The 25,205-nt window shown below is 36.0% G+C and overlaps 1 protein-coding gene across 1 annotated transcript in view; it reads right to left on the bottom strand.

The window, feature by feature from the left end:
* Positions 1–25,205, bottom strand: part of LOC137756345 (sodium/hydrogen exchanger 2-like) — a 48,530-nt gene that overhangs the window by 20,516 nt on the left and 2,809 nt on the right. The window contains 5 exon segments of the mRNA XM_068532638.1: positions 4,807–5,003; positions 9,832–9,979; positions 14,696–14,719; positions 23,698–23,946; positions 24,473–24,936. Coding sequence (XP_068388739.1) covers positions 4,807–5,003; positions 9,832–9,979; positions 14,696–14,719; positions 23,698–23,946; positions 24,473–24,936 — 1,082 coding nt within the window.

Raw genomic sequence — 25,205 nt, 5'->3', positions numbered from 1 at the left:
TTTGAGTTGTACGAATCCACTAAATTCATTCTGACATTTGAAAAATCATCATACAATGCTTTCATGGGATAGAACTACATCCTTTAACAGTGTTTATCACAGACAAAAAGCTTCCCAGTGTGAGCAGGTCTGTCTAATGACCTGGCATTTTGAAAGGCTGACTCCATATTTGCATTTTTAAACCCATCCATGCAACTCTCCATCTTCACTTAATTTAATTCATTCCATTCAGTCTACCATGGATAGATCAAAATTAATGCTTTTAAAATAAAGATGTCAAACCAACCTGATCCTGACATCTCCTCCTATAACCCATTTTATGTATTTTGTACTATTATATTCTGGTCTTTTGAAGATGTAAAATATAGGTGAGAGACAAAATTTTATTCCACATTTTGAATCTCTGTAGCATAGCTGGTTAAATGAAGTCTTGAGTAAATCAATAAAAATCATGTTTTAAAAAAAAATGGTCTCAAGTTCAAAGGTCTACTATATATGTTCATAATTTATATTCATACTCCAAATTAACTTTTATTTACTATTTATTCATTTATTTCCTTATTTCACAGATATTTATTGCACATTTCATTGGAGCCCACACTAGTAGACTCTGAGTATATAGTGGAGAATAAATCATATATGTTTTCTGCATTCATGGAACTCAGCCTAGTAGAGGAGACAGACATCACCCAAGTGGAGAAGAAAATAACTAAAAGATTGTTAGATAGGTAGATAGATAGATAGATACATACATACATACATACATATAGTGATACATTCTATGAAAGTGTTCAAAACAATAGGCCCAAAATGGAGATGCTTATACTAAGCCCCACACCATCAAAACAAGACATAGTTTAATTACAGTTTCGGCTCTCCCAGAAATAAAATCAAACGCACTTACATAGAAGGTCTGGGAAGGCTTCTCTGAGGAGGTTGTATATAGCTGAGGATTAAAGGATAAAAGGAAGACAGATATGCAAGGAACTTATGAGATAGTGTTTTAGGGAGAAGGAATGACATTTTGGAAAACCCCAAGTTGAGAAAAAGTTTGTCAAGTTTGAAGCAGTTAAAGAGGCTTTTAAAACACAGTGATCAAGAGGGAGAATGGTCCAAAAATGTGAGGCTTCAAAGGTAGACATGAGCAATATTTGTCACAGCTTATAGTCATGTTAAGTGTTTTGGAATTTATTAAAAGTTCAAAAAGAACCAATAGAAGAATTTTGGAAAGTAATAAAATTTGTGTTTTAAAAATATTGCTTTTGATTCTGTGGGGATAACAGATTGAAAGGGGAAAGGAAAATGGAAAATTTTAAGGCAGTTCAGGAAACAGATGATAGTAGCTTGGACTAAGATGATGGCAATAGTAATGGAGAATAGCATAGAGATTCTGCAAGGAGACAGATACAAGAATATTTTTGACAACAACATTTGTAAAAGCAAAAAAGAAAAAAAATATCAATTGAAAGGACAATGAATAAATAAATTGGTGTATAATCATAAAATGCAGTATTGTAGAACACTGAAAATGAATGAGCTACAACTACTCACAACTATGTGAATAAGTATTAGTAATAAAATGTTAATAGACGAAAAAATTCCAGAAGGCTACATACAATACATACACATACACACACCCCCACATACACACTTTCATAAAGTTAGAAAACAATTTAAACTGATCAATATATTGTTTATGTGTGTGTCTATGTGTGTAATATGTGATTTCAAAAACTATTTTTTAAAAGACAAGAGATTGGTAAATGATTCATTCAGTATATCAGTTACCTATGAGAGAGTGAGAGATGAAAGAAAACAGGATAGGGATGCATTGCACGGGTTATTGTTAACTTTCTCAAATTTAGTGCTGGGCTCACAACTGTTAGAAGTATTAAATGAAAGACTGAAAGAATGAGTGAATTAATAAATAAATGCCATGTATGGGCCAATGATTCTAGTGTGTCATAAATCAAAATATTTATTAATACAATTTTGTATATCTAGAAACTTTTTAAAAGTCAAATACATATACTGAAGATCTATTTTGGAGTTAGAAACCACAGGGTTTGACGTGAAGGATAAGTAAAAGGAAATAATCAAAGATGTATTCTACATTTCTAGCCTTAGTGAATGGATGGATATCAGAGCCATTTACTAAGACAGAAGCAAAACAGATGAGAATCAGATTTATCCTTTGTAGATATATTGCCTGTGTGGATGAAAACAAATGTTGCCTGCCATTCCCATAGACAATGAATGTTGCCTGCCATCAAGCCATCAGCCACTGCAGCTACCCCCAAAGGTATGCCCTGAGGGGAATTCAGGATGGAGAAAAACAGGACAGTGGCCCTAGAAAGTTAAGATGCATATCTAAGGAATAATTTCAATGAGCTCAGACCCTTGCATCTTCCCATACATAGAAAAGCACTAAAATCATTAACTTGAGATGTCTGCTTTTTGTGATTAGCAGTAATGTTTTGATGTTTGACTACATTTTTTTTCAGCAATAACTCCTATATATCTTGGCCTCTCTCTTACCTCTTTGAAATAGTTCCTCAGAGCTATCTGAGAGGCTGTTCCCAGGCTATAGTCCTCAGTAAGGTGCCCAAATAAAACATAACTCACAACTTTTAGGTTGTGCTTTTTTTTTTTTTTCTGTTAACAGCTGTGATATTCTTGTGAGACATCCAAGTGGAAGTATGAAGTAACAGTTGAATGTAAACATCTAGATCTCAGAGTAGATAGCTGGACTACAGGTAAACAGAAGTCATCAGAATTTATACTGCATTTGAAGCCATGAAAATGAATATAAACACCTAATAAAAAAGTATAGGGAGAACAGAATATTCAGGACCTAATACTGGAGAACCCTTACATTTAGAGACCCAATAGAAAAGGATCAGCCTGCAAAGATGTCTATGAAATGACCAGAAAGACAGAAACACTAGCAGGGTATGATGTCAAAAAAAGCAAAAAAAAAAAAAAAAGTATTTCAAGAAAGAAGTAGCCCACTGTATAAAACTGTGCTGACAAGTTTCATAATGTTAGGACAAAAGAATGTGTCCTAACTTGGCACTAAGGACGCCAGCAGAGACCTTTTGGCAAGAATAATTTTGGTGGAACAGCGAGGGCAGAATCCAAATTGCAGTTAAGTGAAACTGACAAGCTGACGCAGCATGTGAAGATAAATTTCTTGAGTGTGCTCAGTCATAGTAACAATAAAAATAATACCTTATAAACACAAAATGCTTTTAAACTTATATTACTATTTGATCTTTATAATAAAACAGCCCTGAAAGATAGGTCTTGTATCCTCTTTCTACAAAAAAAAAGATACTGAGTAATCAATAAAATGTCCAAGATAGAAAGCTCATCTGGAATAACGTTGTGAATAGCACCCAGGTCTTCTGATTTTAACTCTAGTCCTCTTTTCCCCTCAGGAAGAATAAAGGGGTAAAAATGGCCGGATCACTACAGAGCATGTCCAGTGTATCACAGAAAAAAATTGAAAGATATGTTCTACTGATGGTGGACCAGGCACTCATTTGCTTGAAGCACATCATGGCAATTTTATCAATCTCCAATAAGTAAAATATAACGTTGTACTTTGGTTTTTTTTTTCCCCCCAATGGGTCTTAATTCTTAAACAAAATTTAAATTTCTGAAAATATTTTAACCACTAGATGGTGTTAGAATGACATGAGACATTATTTTACAATCTGTCTACAATTGCAATCATCCAACAATACCTCCCCAAAACACCTAAACTCCCCAATCATGGTCTTAAATGGATTACAGTTAATCAATGGGAAAATGTAAATACCAAATGATGAAGTCTCTAGGAGTAAGATGCATTTGAACACCTGGAAGAAATGCAAAATTAAAGGAGAACATGAGTGTTACTGATAATTTATCAGAGACATTAAGAATTCTAAAGATATAGGAATTGAAAGTTAATTCTTTAAAATGACTTTGCATTTTGAAGTAACATTGCGCTACATGACACATATTAAAGTGAAAATCAGTTAGTGCTTAGATAAAAATACAATTTGATTCGGGACTGGTTTAATACAATTCATTAAGTTTTAAATGAGAAGAAAATAAATGTTCAACATTAATCAGTCATTTACAAACAAAATAAAATAAAACAAAAAATTCAAAGCCTAAGGAATGATCTCACCCATTCTAGAGAAATAATTATTTTGTTTAAGGGAAGCCTGCCAGATTCAAATCTTCTGACTTGTCTTATTCCACCACACACACACACACACACACAAATATCCACCATCATTATGCTCGTTAAAACATTTTAGCCAAAATTTGAAATACTATCTCATTAAGTTGCTGAATAGGTTTTTAGACATTTTTTCAATATTCTTTTGCCCAGCTTTATAAAACTGAAGTGAAATGGCAATTAGAGGGAAATGGTGATATGCAGAGGATAAAGAGATAATTCAAGAGAAAAGCTGCCTTAGAATGAAACTCCTAAAGCATTTTATTTATTTCCTCTTCTGTTCTCAACCTCAACCTTACCTTTTTAAGTAGCTAAATTGCAGTCTTTGTTGTAAAGCTATTGGTGTCAACCACTTGAATAAATGTCAATTCTTCCATCCCCCTATTGATTTAAAAATAAATCCCATCTCAAGTTTTGCAAATGTTCTGTTTGAGTTATGGTAGAGACTATTTCACATGCTATAATTGTCTCTCCTAAATATACACTCATTTCAAGTTCCTGAAAGAGAATGTTGACCCATTCATATCCATCTAAGTGGAAGGTTTCAAATTGCACTACTTTGTTTTGTTTACCTGAACAATAACGGTAAAGAGGATAACGACTGTGGTTGCTGTAATGAAGAGCTTCTTTCTGGAAAACTCTGGGAGCAGAAAAACAAGGGAGAAACAGATTGCTCCCCTCAGCCCTCCATAGGCTATAATAAATTGGTCCTTTCTGGTGACTGTATTCACACGACATTTGTTCACGAAGAAAGTCAGCACAAGAACTCCTAAATTTTCCAATAAGTAGAATATTTGAGTAATCAACAGATGGAAAATGCTACAAACATGTTATAATAAATTAGTGTTAAACTAGATTGGAATTCTAAGGAATTGTGATGAATAGTTTAAAAGCCTAAACTAACTAAACTATTTAAAGGTTTATTTCCTCAGAGAGATTTCTTTAAATAGTTACATTTTATTTTGGTTGTGCTTTGGTTTTTCCTTTGATTTTTCTGTTTTTTAGGATGAAAGCAGTGCAATTCCCTTCCTTAGGCCCATGTGGACTAATCTGGGGCATTCTGCAAAAATAGTCTCTACAAACAGAATATAACTTTCTCTTCAGTCTTATAAATACTAGTGAGGTGACCCAAGCTGGTGAACTAAAAGTTAAGTAATGGGACCTGTGTTGGTTTTCATCTTTGATGAGCCAGGATTCCATGTTCTTCAAGGCTTTGAAAAAAGTTTTTTTTTTTCCTCCTGTCACCCAGAGTCTAGAGTTCTGAGACTCAAGCCTCAGCCAAAGCTTTTTACTCCTCACATTTTTCTGTAGTCTCAAAAACGAGCTTTAAGCACAAGAGAAGTGCTTGCTCATGTACTAGTACTATTTGAAGGGCACCAGTTAAACCTTTGTCCCATAGATCTTACTCCCAGTGATTATGTTTCAAACATCTTATTGTGAATGAGTTTATCAGATAATTTACTTCAAGACCAGAAAGAGAATGCAAGGTTACTTGACAGATGGGCTGAAAGTGGGGATTCTTACACAAAATTTGAGCTGAAATAAGTTGGCTAACAGACAAGTTAGCCAAAATTGATTTGTTTGGAAAAAATATATATATGGCAATTTGGAGAGCCGTGGGAGTAGTCTGGCAGCCTCTGTATATGACTAAGAATTTTCGTCCATATTTCTGTTTTTAAAAACAATTTAATTCAATTTAAATATTTTACACAGTGCCAGAAAACGAAAACTTAGTCAAACTATTAGAGCAGTATGATTAAAATAATTGAGAGCTAAATCCACTGAAAATTTTAGATCTTTTAATTTTCTTTTAAAAACTAAGTTTCTTTACCTTTTAATTTTCTTTCTTATTACTACAAAAGCAAAGGAAGGTTTTAGAGAAAAATACAAATATGCAAAGGAAGCATATAGCACCCATAACCCCACCCATCCAGAGAGAAAATTATTGCTAACACTTTGGAACAAAACCTTCCAAAGCCACACATGACTTTATATTATTATTTTCCTAATAATAACTACTTCCCCACTGTTGAACATTTAAGTTGTTCCAATACTGCCTAAACATATATAATCAAATTTCTAATCATTCTTATGCTGTATTAAAATTACCAGAACTCAAATCTAGTGACAGGATATTCATTTGAGGCCAAATTACCATTTGGCTAAATGGAAATTCATCCAGAATACTTTGAGTCAAACTGCATTTTGGCTGGCTTAGGTGTATTGCTTCAGCAATATCGACATATTGCCAGAATGTTGACTTTTCAGTTTTGTTTATTATTCATCCTAAGTGGGTCCCCAAACCAAAAGAATGATAATATTCTACAGAAATCTTCTAACTTAACAGAATTGCAAATAAATATATCATTTAATATGACTAAAATCCAAAGGGAAAAAATTCCTAGCCTCATATGGTCTGTATTCAGCTCATCTTTCCTCTGTATATCTAGGCACAAAATTAAGATAAATTATGATGCCAGACTTAAAAGAGGTACAGATACCTCACTGACTATTTTATGATAAGGATCTTTTTCTTTTTCTCATACCAGATGTAGTGGTTATCTACACATTATAATTTAGAAATCAAATGGTATTGGAAAGAGGATTTGTTTCATCTCATGAATTTTCACACGAAACTATACATACAAATCTATAGAAATCCTGGCATTCGTCTTTAACATTTGCTCTTGCTAGGTCTTAACATATTACTACTCTTCTTTTTTTCAATTGAAGTATAGTTGATTTACAGTGTTGTGTTAGTTTCTGGTATACAGCAAAGTGATTCAGTTATATGTATGTATATATATATATATATATATATATATATATATATATATATATATATATATATATATATATTGTTTTTCATATCCTTTTCCATTATGGTTTATTACAGGATATTGAATATAGTTCCCTGTACTATACAGTAGGACCTTCTTGTTTATCTATTTTATATATAGTAGTTTTTATCTGCTAATCCCAATCCCTCCCCTATCCCTTTTCCCCTTTGGTAACCATAAGTTTGTTTTCTATGTCCATGAGCATATTTTGTAAATAAGATCATTTGTATCATATTTTAGATGATACATATAAATGATATCATATGGCATTTGTTTTTCTCTTTATGACTTACTAAACTTAGTATGATAATCTCTAAACCAATCAATGTTGCTGCTAGAGGCAGTAGAGGGGGATATTATTGGAGCAAGTGCACATTCCTCAGTTGTGCACAAGGAGTCAAAAGACCTGTATGCAGAATACTATAAGACACTGATGAAAGAAATTAAAGATGATACATACAGATGGAGAGATAGACCATGTTCTTGGATTGGAAGAATAACATTGTGAAAATGACTATACTACCCAAAGCAATCTACAGATTCAATGCAATCCCTAACAAACTACCACTGGCATTTTTCACAGAACTAGAACAAAAAATTTCACAATTTGTATGGAAACACAAAAGACCCCGAATAGCCAAAGCAATCTTGAGAAAGAAAAATGGAGCTGGACCAATCAGGCTCCCTGACTTCAGACTATACTACAAAGCTACGGTAATCAAGACAGTATGGTACTGGTACAAAAACAGAAATATACATCAATGGAACAGGATAGAAAGCCCAGAGATAAATCCACACACATATGATCACCTTATTTTTGATAAAGCAGGCAAGAATATACAATGGAGAAAAGACAGCCTCTTCAATAAGTGGTGCTGGGAAAACTAGACAGCTACATGTAAAAGAATGAAATGAGAAAACTCCCTAACATCACAGACAAAAATAAACTCAAAATGGATTAAAGACCTAAATGTAAGGCCAGACACTAAAACTCTTAGAGGAAAACAAGCACTCTATGACATGACTCACAGTAAGATCCTTTTTGACCCACCTCCTAGAGAAATGGAAATAAAAACAAAAATAAACAAATGGGAACTAATTAAACTTAAAAGCTTTTGCACAGCAAAGGAAACCATAAACAAGACCAAAAGACAACACTCAGAATGGGAGAAAATATTTGCAAATGAAGCAACTGACAAAGGATTAATCTCCAAAATTTACAAGCAGCTCATGCAGCTCAATATCAAAAAAACAAACAACCCAATCCTAAAATGGGCAGAAGACTTAAATAGACATTTCTCCAAAGAAGACATACAGATGGACAACAAACACATGAAAAGATGCTCAACATCACTAATTACTAGAGAAATGCAAATCAAAACTGCAATGCAGTATTACCCTCACACCAATCACAATGGCCATCATCAAAAAATCTACAAACAATAAATGCTGGAGAGGGTGTGGAGATAAGGGAACCCTCTTACACTGTTGGTGGGAATGTAAATTGATACAGCCACTATGGAGAAGAGTATGGAGGTTCTTTAATAAACTAAAAATAGAGTTACCATACTATCCAGCAATCCCACTCCTGGGCATATACCCTGAGAAAACCATAGTTCAAAAATATACATGCACCCCAATGTTCATTGCAACACTATTTGCAATAGCCATGACATGGAAGCAACCTAAATGCCCATCAACAGATGAATGGATAAAGAAGATGTGGTACATATTTATAATGGAATATTGCTCAGCCATAAAAAGGAACAAAAGTGTGTCATTTGCAGAGACTGTCATACAGAGCAAAGTAAGTCAGAAAGAGAAAAACAAATAGCATATATTAATGCATATATGTGGAATCTAGAAGAATGGTATAGGTGATCTATTTGCAAAGCAGAGATAGAGACTCAGACATACAGAAAAAACTTATGGATACCAAGGGGGATAAAGGGGGTGGGATGAATTGGGAGATTGGTATTGACATATATACACTACTATATATGAAATAGATAACTAATGAGAATCTACTGTATAACACAGGGAACTCTACTCAGTGTTCTGTGGTGACCTAAATGGGAAAGAAATCCAAAAATGTGGGGATACATGTATACATATAGCTCATTCACTTTGCTGTACAGCAGAAACTAACACAACATTGTAACACTACTATATTCCAATAAAAATTCATTTAAAAAAATCTAAAAATAATTGGGCATCAAAAGCCTTAAGTGAGATATAGGAGAGGAGAAGATGGTGGAAGAGTAAGACACGGAGATCACCTTCCTCCCCACAGATACATCAGAAATACATCTACACGTGAAACTGCTCCTATAGAACACCCACTGAACGCCGGCAGAAGATGTCAGACCTCCCAAAAGGCAAGAAACTTAGGGCAAAAGAAAAAAAGAAATAACAGAGACAAAAGAATAGGGACGGGACCTGCACCAATGGGAGGGAGCTGAGAAGGAGGAAAGGTTTCCACACACTAGGAAGCCCCTTCATGGGCAGAGACTGCGGGTGGCAGAGGGGGGAAGCTTTGGAGCCACGGAGGAGAGCTCAGCAACAGGGGTGTGGAGGGCAAAGCAGAGAGATTGCCGCACAGAGGAGCGGTGCTGACCAGCACTCACCAGCCCGAGAGGCTTGTCTGCTCACCCACTGGGGAAGGCGGGGATAGGAGCTGAGGCTCGGGCTTCAGTCAGATCGCAGGGAGAGGACTGGGGTTGGCAGCCTGAAAGCAGCCTGAAGGGGTTAGCACACCACAGCTAGCCGGGAGGTAGTCCTGGAAAAGGTCTGGAGCTGCCGAACAGGCAAGAGACTTTTTATGGCCTCTTTGTTTCCTGGTGGGCGAGGAGAGGGGATTAAGAGCGCTGCCTAAACGAGCTCCAGAGACGGGCGCGAGCCGCGTCTGTCAGCGAGGACCCCAGAGACTGGCATGAAACGCTAAGGCTGCTGCTGCCGCCACCAAGAAGCCTGTATGCAAGCATCAGGGTTGTGCCTCTGAGGTGGGAGAGCCAACTTCAGGACACTGGTCCACAAGAGAACTCCCAGCTCCACATAATACCAAATGATGAAAATCCCCCAGAGATCTCCATCTCAACACCAAGACCCAGCTTCACTCAACGACCAGCAAGCTATAGAGCTGGACACCCTATGACAAACAACTAGCAAGACAGGAACACAGCCCCATCCATTAACAGAGAGGCTGCCTAAAATCACAGTAAGGCCACAGACACCCCAAAACACACCAGCAGACGTGGACTTGCCCACCAGAAAGACAAGATCCAGCCTCATCCACCAGAACACAGGCACTAGTCCCCTCCACCGAAAAGCCTACACAACCCACTGAACCAACCTTAACCACTGGGGACAGATACCAAAAACAACAGGAAGTAGGAACCACCAGCCTGCAAAAAGGAGACCCCAAACACAGTAAGATAAGCAAAATGAGAAGACAGAAAAACACACAGCAGATGAAGGAGCAAGGTAAAAACACACCAGACCTAACAAATGAAGAGGAAATAGGCAGTCTACCTGAAAAAGAATTCAGAATAATGATAGTAAGGATGATCCAAAATCTTGGAAATAGAATAGACAAAATGCAAGAAATATTTAACAAGGACCAAGAAGAACTAAAGAGGAACCAAGCAACGATGAAAAACACAATAAATGAAATTAAAAATACTCTAGAAGGGATCAATAGCAGAATACCTGAGGCAGAAGAACGGATAAGTGATCTGGAATATAAAATAGTGGAAATAACTACTGCAGAGCAGAATAAAGAAAAAAGAATGAAAAGAACTGAGGACAGTCTCAGAGACCCCTGGGACAACATTAAACACACCAATATTCGAATTATAGGGGACCCAGAAGAAGAAGAGAAAAAGAAAGGGTCTGAGAAAATATTTGAAGAGATTATACTTGTACAATTCCCTAATATGGGAAAGGAAATAGTTAATCAAGTCCTGGAAGCACAGAGAGTCCCATACAAGATAAATCCAATGAGAAACACGCCAAGACACATATTAATCAAACTATCAAAAATTAAATATAAAGAAAACATATTAAAAGCAGCAAGGGAAAAACAACAAATAACACACAAGGGAATCCCCATAAGGTTAACAGCTGATTTTTCAGCAGAAACTCTGCAAGCCAGAAGGGAGTGGTAGGACATATTAAAATGATGAGGAGAAAAACCTACAACCAAGATTACTCTACCCAGCAAGAATCTCATTCAGATTTGATGGAGAAATTAAAATCTTTACAGGCAAGCAAAAGCTGAGAGAGTACAGCACCACCAAACCAGCTTTACAAGAAATGCTAAAGAAACTTCTCTAGGCAAGAAACACAAGAGAAGGAAAACACCTACAATAACAAACCCAAAACATTTAAGAAAATGGGAATAGGAACATACATATCGATAATTACCTTGAATGTAAATGGATTAAATGCTCCCACCAAAAGACACAGACTGGATGAATGGATACAAAAGCAAGACCCATATATATGCTGTCTACAAGAGACCCACTTCAGACTTAGGGACACATACAGACTGAAAGTGAGGGGATGGAAAAAGATATTAAATGCAAATGGAAATCAAAAGAATGCTGGAGTAGCATTCTCATATCAGACAAAATAGACTTTAAAATAAAGACTATTACAAGAGACAAAGAAGTACACTATATAATGATCAAGGGATCGATCCAAGAGGAAGGTATAACAATTGTAAATATTTATGCGCCCAACATACGAGCACCTCAATACATAAGGCAAATACTAACAGCCATAAAAGGGGAAATCGACAGTAACACAATCATAGTAGGGGACTTTAACACCCAACTTTCACCAATGGACAGATCATCCAAAATGAAAATAAATAAGGAAACACAAGCTTTAAATGATACATTAAACAAGATGGACTTAATTGATATTTAAAGGACATTCCACCCAAAAACAACAGAATACACATTTTTCTCAAGTGCTCATGGAACATTCTACAGGATAGATCATATCTTGGGTCACAAATCAAGCCTTGGTGAATTTAAGAAAACTGAAATCATATCAAGTATCTTTTCCGACCACAACGCTATGAGACTAGATATCAGTTACAGGAAAAAATCTGTAAAAAGTACAAACACATGGAGGCTACACAATACACTACTTAATAACGAAGTGATCACTGAAGAAATCAAAGGGGAAATCAAAAAAATACCTAGAAACAAGTGACAATGGAGACACGACGACCCAAAATCTATGGGATGCAGCAAAAGCAGCTCCAAGAGTTAAGTTTATAGCAATACAAGCCTACCTCAAGAAACAGGAAACATCTCGAATAAACAACCTAACCTTGCACCTAAAGCAATTAGAGACAGAAGAAAAAAAAACACCCCAAAGCCAGCAGAAGGAAAGAAATCATAAAGATCAGATCAGAAATAAATGAAAAAGAAATGAAGAAAACAATAGCAAATATCAACAACACTAAAAGCTGGTTCTTTGAGAAGATAAACAAAATTGATAAACCATTAGCCAGACTCATCAAGATAAAAAGGGAGAAGACTCAAATCAATAGAATTAGAAATGAAAAAGGAGAAGTAACAGCTGACACTGCAGAAATACAAAGGATCATGAGAGATTACTACAAGCAACTCTATGCCAATAAAATGGACAACCTGGAAGAAATGGACAAATTCTTAGAAATGCACAACCTACCGAGACTGAACCAGGAAGAAAGAGAAAATATGAACAGACCAATCACAAGCACTGAAAATGAAACTGTTATTAAAAATCTTCCAACAAACAAAAGCCCAGGACCAGATGGCTTCACAGGCGAATTCTATCAAACATTTAGAGAAGAGCTAACACCTATCCTTCTCAAACTCTTCCAAAATATTGCAGAGGGAGGAACACTCCCCAACTCATTCTACGAGGCCACCATCACCCTGATACCAAAACCAGAGAAAGATGTCACAAAGAAAGAAAACTACAGGCCAATATCACTGATGAACATAGATGCAAAAATCCTCAACAAAATACTAGCAAACAGAATCCAACAGCACATTAAAAGGATTATACACCAGGATCAATTGGGGTTTATTCCAGGAATGCAAGGATTCTTCAATATACGCAAATCAATCAACGTGATACATCATATTAACAAATTGAAGGAGAAAAACCATATGATCATCTCAATAGATGCAGAGAAAGCTTTAGACAAAATTCAACACCCATTTATGATAAAAGCCCTGCAGAAAGTAGGCATAGAGGGAACTTTCCTCAACATAATAAAGGCCATATGGGCTTCCCTGGTGGCGCAGTGGTTGAGAGTCTGCCTGCCAATGCAGGGGACACGGGTTCGAGCCCTGGTCTGGGAAGATCCCACATGCCGTGGAGCAAATGGGCCCGTGAGCCACAACTACTGAGCCTGCGGGTCTGGAGCCTGTGCTCCGCAACAAGAGAGGCCGCGATAGTGAGAGGCCTGCGCACCTCGATGAAGAGTGGCCCCCACACTGCGATGAAGAATGACCCCTGCTTGCCACAACTAGAGAAAGCCCTCGCACAGAAACAAAGACCCAACACAGCCAAAAATAAATAAATAAATAAATAAATTTAAAAAAAAAAAAAAGGCCATATATGACAAACCCACAGCCAACATTGTCCTCAATGGTGAAAAACTGAAACCATTTCCACTAAGATCAGGAACAAGACAAGGTTGCCCACTCTCACCACTATTATTCAAGATAGCTTTGGAAGTGTTAGCCACAGCAATCGGAGAAGAAAAAGAAATAAAAGGAATCCAAATCAGAAAAGAAGAAGTAAAGCTGTCACTGTTTGCAGATGACATGATACTATACATAGAGAATCCTAAAACTGCCACCAGGAAAATACTAGAACTAATCAATGAATTTGGTAAAGTAGCAGGATACAAAATTAATGCACAGAAATCTCTTGCATTCCTATATACTTATGATGAAAAATCTGAAAGTGAAATTAAAAAAACACTCCCGTTTACCCTTGCAACAAAAAGAATAAAATATGTAGGAATAAACCTACCTGAGGAGACAAAAAACCTGTCTGCAGAAAATTATAGGACACCGATGAAAGAAATCAAAGATGATACAAATAGATGGAGAGATATACCATGTTCTTGGATCAACATTGTGAAAATGACTCTACTACCCAAAGCAATCTACAGATTCAATGCAATCCCTATCAAACTACCACTGGCATTTTTCACAGAACTAGAACAAAAAATTTCACAATTTGTATGGAGACACAAAAGACCCCGAATAGCCAAAGCAATTTTGAGAACGAAAAATGGAGCTGGAGGAATCAGGCTCCCTGACTTCAGACTATATTACAAAGCTACAGTAATCAAGACAGTTTGGTACTGGCACAAAAACAGAAATATAGATCAATGGAACAGTATAGAAACCCCAGAGATAAACCCACGCACATATAGTCACCTTATCTTTGATAAAGGAGGCAAGCATATACAGTGGAGAAAAGACAGCCTCTTCAATAAGTGGTGCTGGGAAAATTGGACAGGTACATGTAAAGGTATGAAATTAGAACACTCCCTGACACCATACACAAAAATAAACTCAAAATGGATTAAAGACCTAAGTGTAAGGCCAGACACTATCAAACTCTTAGAGGAAAACATAGGCAGAACACTGTATGACATAAATTACAGCAAGATCCTTTTTGACCCAGCTCCTAGAGAAATGGAAATAAAAACACAAATAAACAAATGGGACCTAATGAAACTTAAAAGCTTTTGCACAGCAAAGGCAACCATAAACAAGACCAAAAGACAACCCTCAGAATGGGAGAAAATATTTGCAAATGAAGCAACTGACAAAGGATTAATCTCCAAGATTTACAAGCAGCTCATGCAGCTCAATAACAAAAAAACAAACAACCCAATCCAAAAATGGGCAGAAGACCTAAGTAGACATTTCTCCAAAGAAGATATACAGATGGCCAACAGACACATGAAAGAATGCTCAACATCATTAATCATTAGAGAAATGCAAATCAAAACTGCAATGAGGTATCATCTCACACCAGTCAGAATGGCCATCATCAAAAAATCTAGAAACAATAAATGCTGGAGAGGGTGTGGAGAAAAGGGAACACTCTTGCACTGTTGGTGGGAATGTAAATTGATACAGCCACTATGGAGAACAGTATGGAGGTTCCTTAAAAAAACTAAAATTAGAACTACCATACGACCCAGCAATCCCACTACTGGGCATGTACCCTGAGAAAACCATAATTCAAAAAGAGTCATGTACCAAAATGTTCATTGCAGCTCTATTTACAATAGCCAGGACATGGAAGCAACCTAAGTGTCCATCGTCGGATGAATGGATAAAGAAGATGTGTCACATATATACAATGGAATATTACTCAGCCATAAAAAGAAATGAAATGGAGGTATTTGTAATGAGGTGGATGGAGTTAGAGTCTGTCATACAGAGTGAAGTAAGTCAGAAAGAGAAAAACAAATACAGTATGCTAACACATATATATGGAATCTAAGGGAAAAAAAAAGGTCATGAAGAACCTAGTGGCAAGATGGGAATAAAGACACAGACCTACTAGAGAATGGACTTGAGGATATGGGGAGGGGGAGGGGTGAGATGTGACAGGGTGAGAGAGTGTCATGGACATATATACACTACGAAATGTAAAATAGATAGCTAGTGGGAAGCAGCCGCATAGCACAGGGAGATCATCTCAGTGCTTTGTGACTGCCTGGGGGTGTGGGATGGGGAGGGTGGGAGGGAGGGAGATGCGGGAGGGAGGAAATATGGGAACGTGTGTATATGTGTAGCTGATTCACTTTGTTATAAAGCAGAAACTAACACACCATTGTGAAGCAATTATACTTCAATAAAGATGTTTAAAAAACAAACAAACAAAAAACCAAAAATAAGATTGCTTTGGCTATTCGGGGTCTTTTGTGTCTCCACACAAATTGTGAAATTTTTTGTTCTAGTTCTGTGAAAAATGCCAGTGGTAGTTTGATAGGGATTGCATTGAATCTGTAGATTGCTTTGGGTAGTAGAGTCATTTTCACAATGTTGATTCTTCCAATCCAAGAACATGGTATATCTCTCCATCTATTTGTATCATCTTTAATTTCTTTCATCAGTGTCCTATAATTTTCTACATACAGGTCTTTTGTTGCCTCAGGTAGGTTTATTCCTAGATATTTTATTCTTTTTGTTGCAAGTGTAAACGGGAGTGTTTTCTTAATTTCACTTTCAGATTTTTCATCATTAGTATATAGGAATGCAAGAGATTTCTGTGCATTAATTTTGTATCCTGCTACTTTACCAAATTCATTGATTAGCTCTAGTAGTTTCCTGGTGGCAGTTTTAGGATTCTCTATGTATAGTATCATGTCATCTGCAAACAGTGACAGCTTTACTTCTTCTTTTCCGATTTGGATTCCTTTTATTTCTTTTTCTTCTCTGATTGCTGTGGCTAACCCTTCCAAAACTATGTTGAATAATATTCGGATGAATGGATAAAGAAGATGTATAACATATATACAATGGAATATTACTCAGCCATAAAAAGAAATGAAATGGAGCTATCTGTAATGAGGTGGATGGAGTTAGAGTCTGTCATACAGAGTGAAGTAAGTCAGAAAGAGAAAAACAAATACAGTATGCTAACAAATATATATGGAATCTAAGGAAAAAAGAAAAAATAAGGTCATGAAGAACCTAGTGGCAAGATGGGAATAAAGACACAGACCTACTAAGGAATGGACTTGAGGATATGGGGAGGGGGAGGGGTGAGATGTGACAGGGCGAGAGAGTGTCATGGACATATATACACTACCAAATGTAAAATAGATAGCTAGTGGGAAGCAGCCGCATAGCACAGGGAGATCAGCTCGGTGCTTTGTGACCACCTAGAGAGGTGGGATAGGTAGGGTGGGAGAGAGGGAGATGCAAGAGGGAAGAGATATGGGAACATATGTATATGTATAACTGATTCACTTTGTTATAATGCAGAAACTAACACACCATTGTAAAGCAATTATACTTCAATAAAGATGTTAAAAAAAAAACAAAACCAAAAATAGAACTACCATATGACCCAGCAATCCCACTACTGGGCATATACCCTGAGAAAACCATAATTCAAAAAGAGTCATGTACCAAAATGTTCATTGCAGCTCTATTTACAACAGCCAGGACATGGAAGCAACCTAAATGTCCAACATCGGATGAATGGATAATGAAAATGTGGCACATATATACAATGGAATATTACTCAGCCACAAAAAGAAACAAAATGGAGTTATTTGTAGTGAGGTGGATGGAGTTAAAGTCTGTCATATAGAGTGAAGTAAGTCAGAAAGATAAAAACAAAAACTGTATGCTAACACATATATATGGAATCTAAGGGAAATAAAAAAGTTCATGAAGAACCTAGTGGCAAGACGGGAATAAAGACCCAGGCCTACTAGAGAATGGACCTGAGGATATGCGGAGGGGGAAGGGTAAGATGTGACAAAGTGAGAGAGTGTCATGGACATATATACACTACCAAACGTAAAATAGATAGCTAGTGGGAAGCAACCGCATAGCACAGGGAGATCAGCTCTGTGCTTTGTGACCACCTAGAGGGGTGGGATATGGAGGGTGGGAGGGAGGTAGATGCAAGAGGGAAGAGATATGGGAACATATGTATATTTATAAGTAATTCACTTTGTTGTAAAGCAGAAACTAACACACCATTGTAAAGCAATTATACTCCAATAAAGATGTTAAAAAAAAAAAACCTTAAGTGAACTCTCAAGTGCTAATTCATCTCCAGAGAATATATTTCCTTATTATTTTCACTATGTTTAATAATTTCTTCCAATAAATAGCATTTGGTTACTTAATAATTATCATAAATTTCTTGTTTTCCAACCTGTTACATGCAGGTTTTATTCTTATATTATATTCTGTAAAAAAAAAAAATATTAAAGCAGCTCTATAACCACAAGTGTCCATTCTCTTGGGTCAATTTGTTATTGTTTGAGAGAAATAGAATAATGAAATCCTCAGGGAGTAAGATTCACATAGAGCTTCTGCTGAAATTCCTGAAATACTATATGCTGTCTGGTGTCTTTCAGCACAAGAGAGTTCTACATTTGCATCTTTGAGGATCTTAGAGGTGGTAACTAATTAAAATATTACCCAGAATATATTATTACCACCAGACATACACTATGACCACATCTAAGGCAATTCCCAGTTGATACTGCTTAATATTTTCTGAGCAGTATGGTGCATTGTGTGATTTCTCCCCCATACATAGTTCCTACTCTTTTTTTTAATTGAATTTTATTTATTTAATTTTTATACAGCAGGTTCTTATTAGTTATCTATTTTATACATATTAGTGTATATATGTCAATCCCAGTCTCCCAATTCATCCCACTACCACCACCACCCTACTTCCCCCCCTTGGTGCCCATATGTATGTTCTCTACATCTGTGTCTCTATTTCTGCCTTGCAAACCCATTCATCTGTAACATTTTTCTAGATTCCACATATATGCGTTAATACACAATATTTGTTTTTCTCTTTCTGACTTACTTCACTCTGTATGACAGTCCCGAGGTCCATCCACATCTCTACAAATGACCTAATTTTGTTCTTTTTATGGCTGAGTAATATGCCATTGTATATATGTACCACATCTTCTTTATCCATTCATCTGTCAGTGGACATTTAGGTTGCTTCCATGACCTGGCTATTGTAAATAGTGCTGCATTGAACACTGGGGTGCATGTGTCTTTTTGAATTATGCTTTTCTCTGGGTATATGTGCAGTAGTGGGATTGCTGGGTCATATGGTAATTCTATTTTTAGACATGGTTCCTACTCTTAATCACTTTATGATCTGAGGTAACATGAAGTCACTCTGACAGTACATACATTAAGCTAGAAATACAATTTGCATATAAACTGATTATTTTCAAAGATTGATTGTAATTTTTCTTTCTATTCTGTTTTCTAACTATAGACAAACATACATTCATACATCTCATAAAGAAAGACAATAACTAGATAAAAGATGAATGAAGTAGCTGTGGTTTTAAAGTAACCCCCCCCCATAACACTTAGGTCATTTCTAATTCTTTTTTAGAAATGACACCAAAAAGAAGGTATTAAGAGAGGTGAGAGTGAAAGATCAATTATGCAAAACCAGAACTATAATTTGGTCATTTCTTTTAGCCAGGGTAGGAAGAGCTAATGAAGGTGGCAATGTCAGGTAAAGGAAAAGCTATTTAAGTAAAATTTGGGGATAAAGCAGGATTAAAATATATTTTGATTTATTAACTATTAAATATAACACATTCCTAATAAAATGGTTAGAACTGCTAATATTGAGTGTCTATTACATGATAGTCACATTTCATGAATTATTCCATTTAATCTTCATAACCTCACAAAATATACAAAATGTAAATAAGTTAACTAACTGGCCCAATATTAAACAACTAGTAAGTTGCAGAGCATATATTTGAACCCAACTCTGACTAATTCCAGTACTTATGGCCTTTCTATCACCCAATGCCACATCATGTTAAAATAGAAAAAATTATCCTGCATAGATCACTTATGTTTCATATAGTAAAATGTTATTAATATCCTTCTCATACAAAAAGAGTTACTGTAAGCATCCCAAGACTGTGCTTTATAAGGAAGAAAAGCCAAAGATCTAAAACACAACAAAATCTAGGTGGAATATAGGCATATCTCAGTGATATTGCAGGTTCTGTACCAGATCACTGTAATAAAGTGAATATTGCAATAAAGAAAGTCACATGAAGTTTTTGGTTTCCCGGTGCACATAAAATTATGTTTATTCTGTACTGTAATCTATTACATGTACAATAGTATTATGTCTGAAAATCAATGGACATACCTTAATTTTAAAAGTCTTTATTGCTAAAAATGCTAACCATCAACTGAACCTTCAGTGAGTTGTAATCTTTCTGCTGGTGGAGGGTTTAAAATACTGCAAGAATTATCAAAATGTGACACAGAGACATGAAGTGAGCAAATGCTATTGGATAAACGGCACCGATAGACTTGCTCAATGCAGGGTTGCCACAAACCTTCAGTTTGTAAAAAATGCAATAACTGTGAAGTGCAATAAAATGAAGCACAATAAAGTGAGATATGCCTGTACTAGACTCAAAAATTTTCAGGTATGTTTTACTTCATAACTCTGCATACCTTATGATTTCTCTTTATGTAACAAACTGTATATGGTGCAATAGTAAATTACTATAAAATTAAGTTGTAACTATTCACCTTTTGGGGTAATGGCTAGGACTAAAATCTACAGTTTACAACACCTGTCAAAAAAGATCCATGTCAGACCTTTACCAGTAATAACCAGATATGGTTCCTGTAGCTCTCCATGCAAAACAAATCAAGCCTGCCTACATAAGTTAAATTTGTGTTCTTATATTGATAGTCTGGCACACCCCATGTGCTAATTTGGCAATAATTCTCACCTACTTTATAAGGTTTCCTGTCCCTACTTCTTTTATTTCTTCTCCCTTCACTGTCGCTGTCACCCAACAGACTTTTGGTCACCCTTTTTTTCCTTTTCATTTCTTTCTCTTTTCACTGTACAAATCCAAACTTTTATTTCAGCAAAAGTTTTTAAAAAGGTGAGACAAATAGTATTTTTTTGAAGTACAGCCACTTAGGAATCAAATTCTAATACTAGTTTTTTAAAAAAAATTATTATAACAAGGATTTTAAAGTGAGAACAGCTTTCTTTTTAGACCACTTAGACTATCAATTTCAACCACTTATTTGCTTTCACCCTTACTATATAACGTGTTGAAGTAACAGCAAGCTCTAATAATTAAAAAAGGGGTTGTATCTCTGTACACAAATTTTGTATGTAGCACCTAGCAGTGTAACTTGGGCTACTAGGTATTTAATACACCTATCAAACTGTAAGCAGCTCTTTGCAGGAAACAGATTTTTGCAGGAAGCAGCTCTTTGCAGGAGGCCCTTTGTCCCATCACTTTAGCAGCTGTATTTTAACTTAACCTTACACCAGGTGCCCCCACGCTTCACTAATCTCTGGCCCAAGCGTACTTCTCAAATCTTTTGATAACATAATGCCTTGTCTAACCTGTTGATTTTTTTTAGACTGAAGAAGTAGGAATGAAGAATAAGTAATTAACCGATGACTAGATCTTTTCCCTATTTTCCCCTTCAGTAATCTCACGAGCAAACTGCATGAACAAGATAACATCTAAAGAAAGATCACAAGGAGTCAGTAAGTCTGCACACAGTGAAAGATGACCAAGATTCTGACCCCCTCCCCAAATGGTTAACTGCAACTAGCTTCCCTTTTCCCCTTTAAAAACTTTCATGGCTGAGCAGAATCTTTGCAATTGGTTCTTGGTCCACCTTCTCCCCAGGTTGCCAGCCTCCTGAATAAAGCAACTTTTCCTTTTCCAACCAACACTTGTGTCTCCAGTATCGGCTTTCAAGAGGCAAGCAGCTGAACCTGAGTTTGGTAACAAAATAACAATATTTTTACCAGTCCCCAAAGCATTTTACCAGTCTAACTTTTCTCTAGGAGGCACACAAAAGTAAAGTAATAATAATACTAAATAAATAAATTAATAAAACTTATCTTCAATAAATATTTAGCATCTATGGTATGCTAGTTAATTAGTTAAAACAGAAAAATACAGAGGATATTGTCACTATCTTACAGGACCTCACAATCTTTGGGGGTGAGGATGGATAAAACATGCTCACATATGTATAAGGTAAAAATAATTAAGTACCTTATGGCCACTTTCTGGAAGATTTAATGAGTAGCTGGTTACAAATTGTCCTCACACGTAAAGCAGTTAATATGAATCAAAAACTGTGCAATATTTAATGGCACTAAAGATTAAAAGAAGTTATTATGGAAGGCAAAAGGAGGAAGCAGGCAGAAAATTCTACAGCCTCTAGGTCTTCAGTGTTGAGAGAGCCATGAAGCCAGCCTTCTCTTCTCCCTTTTCTACACACCCCCCCCACTCTTGTTTTTCCCCTAGGTCTCAGACCTTCCCTTCTCCACAAGAAACTCTGGCCCAGGCCCAGGCATGACAGCAGATAAGTGCTATTCATTGTTACCATACATTTGAGTATTTCCCATCTTTCTTTGTTGTCAACCTATTATTTCATGTGTATGTTTTTCATCATTAAGTAGATTATAAGATCTCTGAAAGCAAGAATTTAAATTTTTTAAAAAGTTACTTTTATCACTCCTAACAATGAGAATAGCACTAAACATACAAGAGCTCATAACTACTTGTCTGTTTTTTTAATTAAAGTGTATCTCAGGGACAATGGAAAAAGATTGACTGGAATTCATTCTAACCTGAGAGACCCCCTGTTTCTTTCTTTCAGGACTCAACAGAGACATGGCAATACTCTCCACATTGCAAAGTTCTTTAAGTCCAGGGTGCTCAAAAGAAGGAAGCCACTTAAAAGATACTGTATTCAGAGCTTTGGAAAATGCCCTGGATTAGAAGAATTAAATTTAAATTTCCTAATCCAATTCTTTTATTGGATTTTTTTAAACATGTCTTTCATTAATAGGTAACACGAACAATAAAAATCAAAGACAATTTAAGCACAAACTACATCCCTTAACAAATTAAAATGCAATCACCCAGACCCTAGATAGAATCCTTGCTTTCAACCTAGAACATTTTATTTAAAACAGACTAATTTCAACCACTATACTGTGACATTTATCATGTACAGTAATTCCATTTAGAACTTAGAGCAACCTAAAATCAAATGGCATTAGCTCTATAGAACTTAATTTAAAAATCAATCTTTTCTTTTTAAGCTTTCAGAAAACATGCAACATTTGAAAAAAAATGCATTCTATTTCTTTTAAAAACACAGAACGGATGGTCTGTCTGAACCCTAGTACAAAAGCACTTAGGTGTTAATACTTATCATGTGGGCATTTAGCCTTACAAGCTAATTACTAGATATGAGGTACTATCATCATTGGTTAAATGCCAGTGATGGATAGGAAAAAAAAAATATAGCATATGCCATATGGTTTACAAAAGAAGTAATAAAATTTCTTAATTGTTATGGCAGAAAGTTCATCTATACAAGGACTAATGCCAAGCTTATTTATATGCTGGGCCATCTAATTACTTACCACTGGAATGCTACTGAGCTCAGATAACTAATCCATTAGGAGAAATGATTCTCCCCTGCAAAGATAGAGAACTGCCCTAGGTAGCCCCATGCCAAATTCTCAACATTTTTGTTATACAATGAAAGAGTCATACTGACCCCCACCCCAACATAGGCAAGGTAGTTGGGATGTAGCCATTTAATCTCTACAGGGAGCCCATGAACTTGACCACAATAACACTTTCAGTGCTATGACTAAGTGACTATTAGAGGTAACAGGAAATCCTAGAAGAACATAAAGGGAGGGTCCTTCTCCCATATCTAGGAAATGCAATTTCCTAGATTTCTAGTGGGAAATCAGACTCAATTCCTAAAAGATATTCAATAAATCAAAGACTTTTCCAGATACTTATGCCACAATCCCTGAGAGATGGAACATTTCAGCTGTCAGGTAGGAGAGATAGCTATATAAGAAGATAAAGAGAGGTTAGATGACCTGGCTGGTCTTGGTAAAGTGTGTGGTAAAGGCAGCAACCATGCCAAACAGGAGCCCAATGAAAATGCTTCCTATTCCAACCAAAAAATACTTTCCTATCCCAGCCAAAATATCCAATGGTTTGATAGATGGCATTTCAGAGAAAGATTTGAACAACTTATAGAGCACCTTCATAAAAAAAGATTAGAGTGAATTTACCAATCAGAAAAGTCTCAACTTATGGCCTATGTATCCTTCTATTTTGAGGTTTCTCAACTTTGAAGTCCTCCAACTCCCCATTTCCTTCCCAACATGAGTTCCTAGAAATCTTCCCTACATCAAAAGATATTTCTACAGGTCAATATCAAATTATGCATGATTCTGTTTGAAAATTGTCTGATGGGCTGTGAATATATGCTTCATGGCTAAAATATTCTTATTTGACATGACTAGAAAGACTGTGGCCTCCAGAAGTTTTATCCTAGTTTTCACTTAATAAACTGATACAAGATTAGTACAGTATCAAAAAAGCATGGTTATTTTTGAAAACATATTAATGACCCGTAAATCATATTCTCTCGATTCATAGACTTATTCCTAGGACTAAATTGCTCAATCATGGTCTAAACCAGAATTCAATTCTTATTTAAATTTCAAGGGTGACCATAAGGGAACCGAATTAATTACCATGAAAGCTCATGCTTCGGATACTTACAACAGTAACAGCATCATTAAGGAGGGATTCTCCAAATGCCAAAATATGAAGCTTTTCATTCACATGAATTTCTTCAAATACAGAGAGTACAGCCACAGGATCTACTGCAGCAATCAAACTACCAAACCAAAAGTTATGGAGCAATGACACATCTTGAAGTTTGAAGTACTTCTCCTGACATATGCCATAGAGGGAAAGGCCTATCCCAAATGCATTCCACATGGTTCCAACTACAGCATATGACAGAATGGTCCCTATGTTTTCAAAAAATGGCCAACTAGGCATAAAATATCCTGCATCAAGGACTATTGGCAGAAGTAAATACAAGAAAAATATATCACTGTTCATGACTGGTGGGGATTTGTCATTTAAACTGTAAATTAGTCCTCCCATGTTGAGACCTACAAATATCAAGAGGCAGCTTTCAGGTACAACTGTGGGTAACTTACTATAGAGGTGAAATACTAGAAAAGAGAAAAAAAGATAGACTATTATAGCATCTTTATTATCGATCATCTCTATATGTCAGCCTTCTTCTCAAGCCTCATGATTTCAGGAAAATAGCCTCTCAGTCATTTTACATTTCACATTTTAATAATGACTTGATAAAGATGCAGAGGCATGAGTGGAGACAATTTTCTTTATAATGGAAAATATTTACTAATAGAATAAAAGTGTTCACAGTTAACAGCAAATGATTATCCATGTGCCCACTGAATCATTTTAAAATGTG

This window comes from Eschrichtius robustus, chromosome X, assembly GCF_028021215.1.
Source record: "Eschrichtius robustus isolate mEscRob2 chromosome X, mEscRob2.pri, whole genome shotgun sequence".
Lineage (NCBI taxonomy): Eukaryota > Metazoa > Chordata > Mammalia > Artiodactyla > Eschrichtiidae > Eschrichtius > Eschrichtius robustus.
The sequence above is the reverse complement of the archived record's forward strand: the minus strand, read 5'-3'. Positions and strand labels throughout refer to the sequence as shown.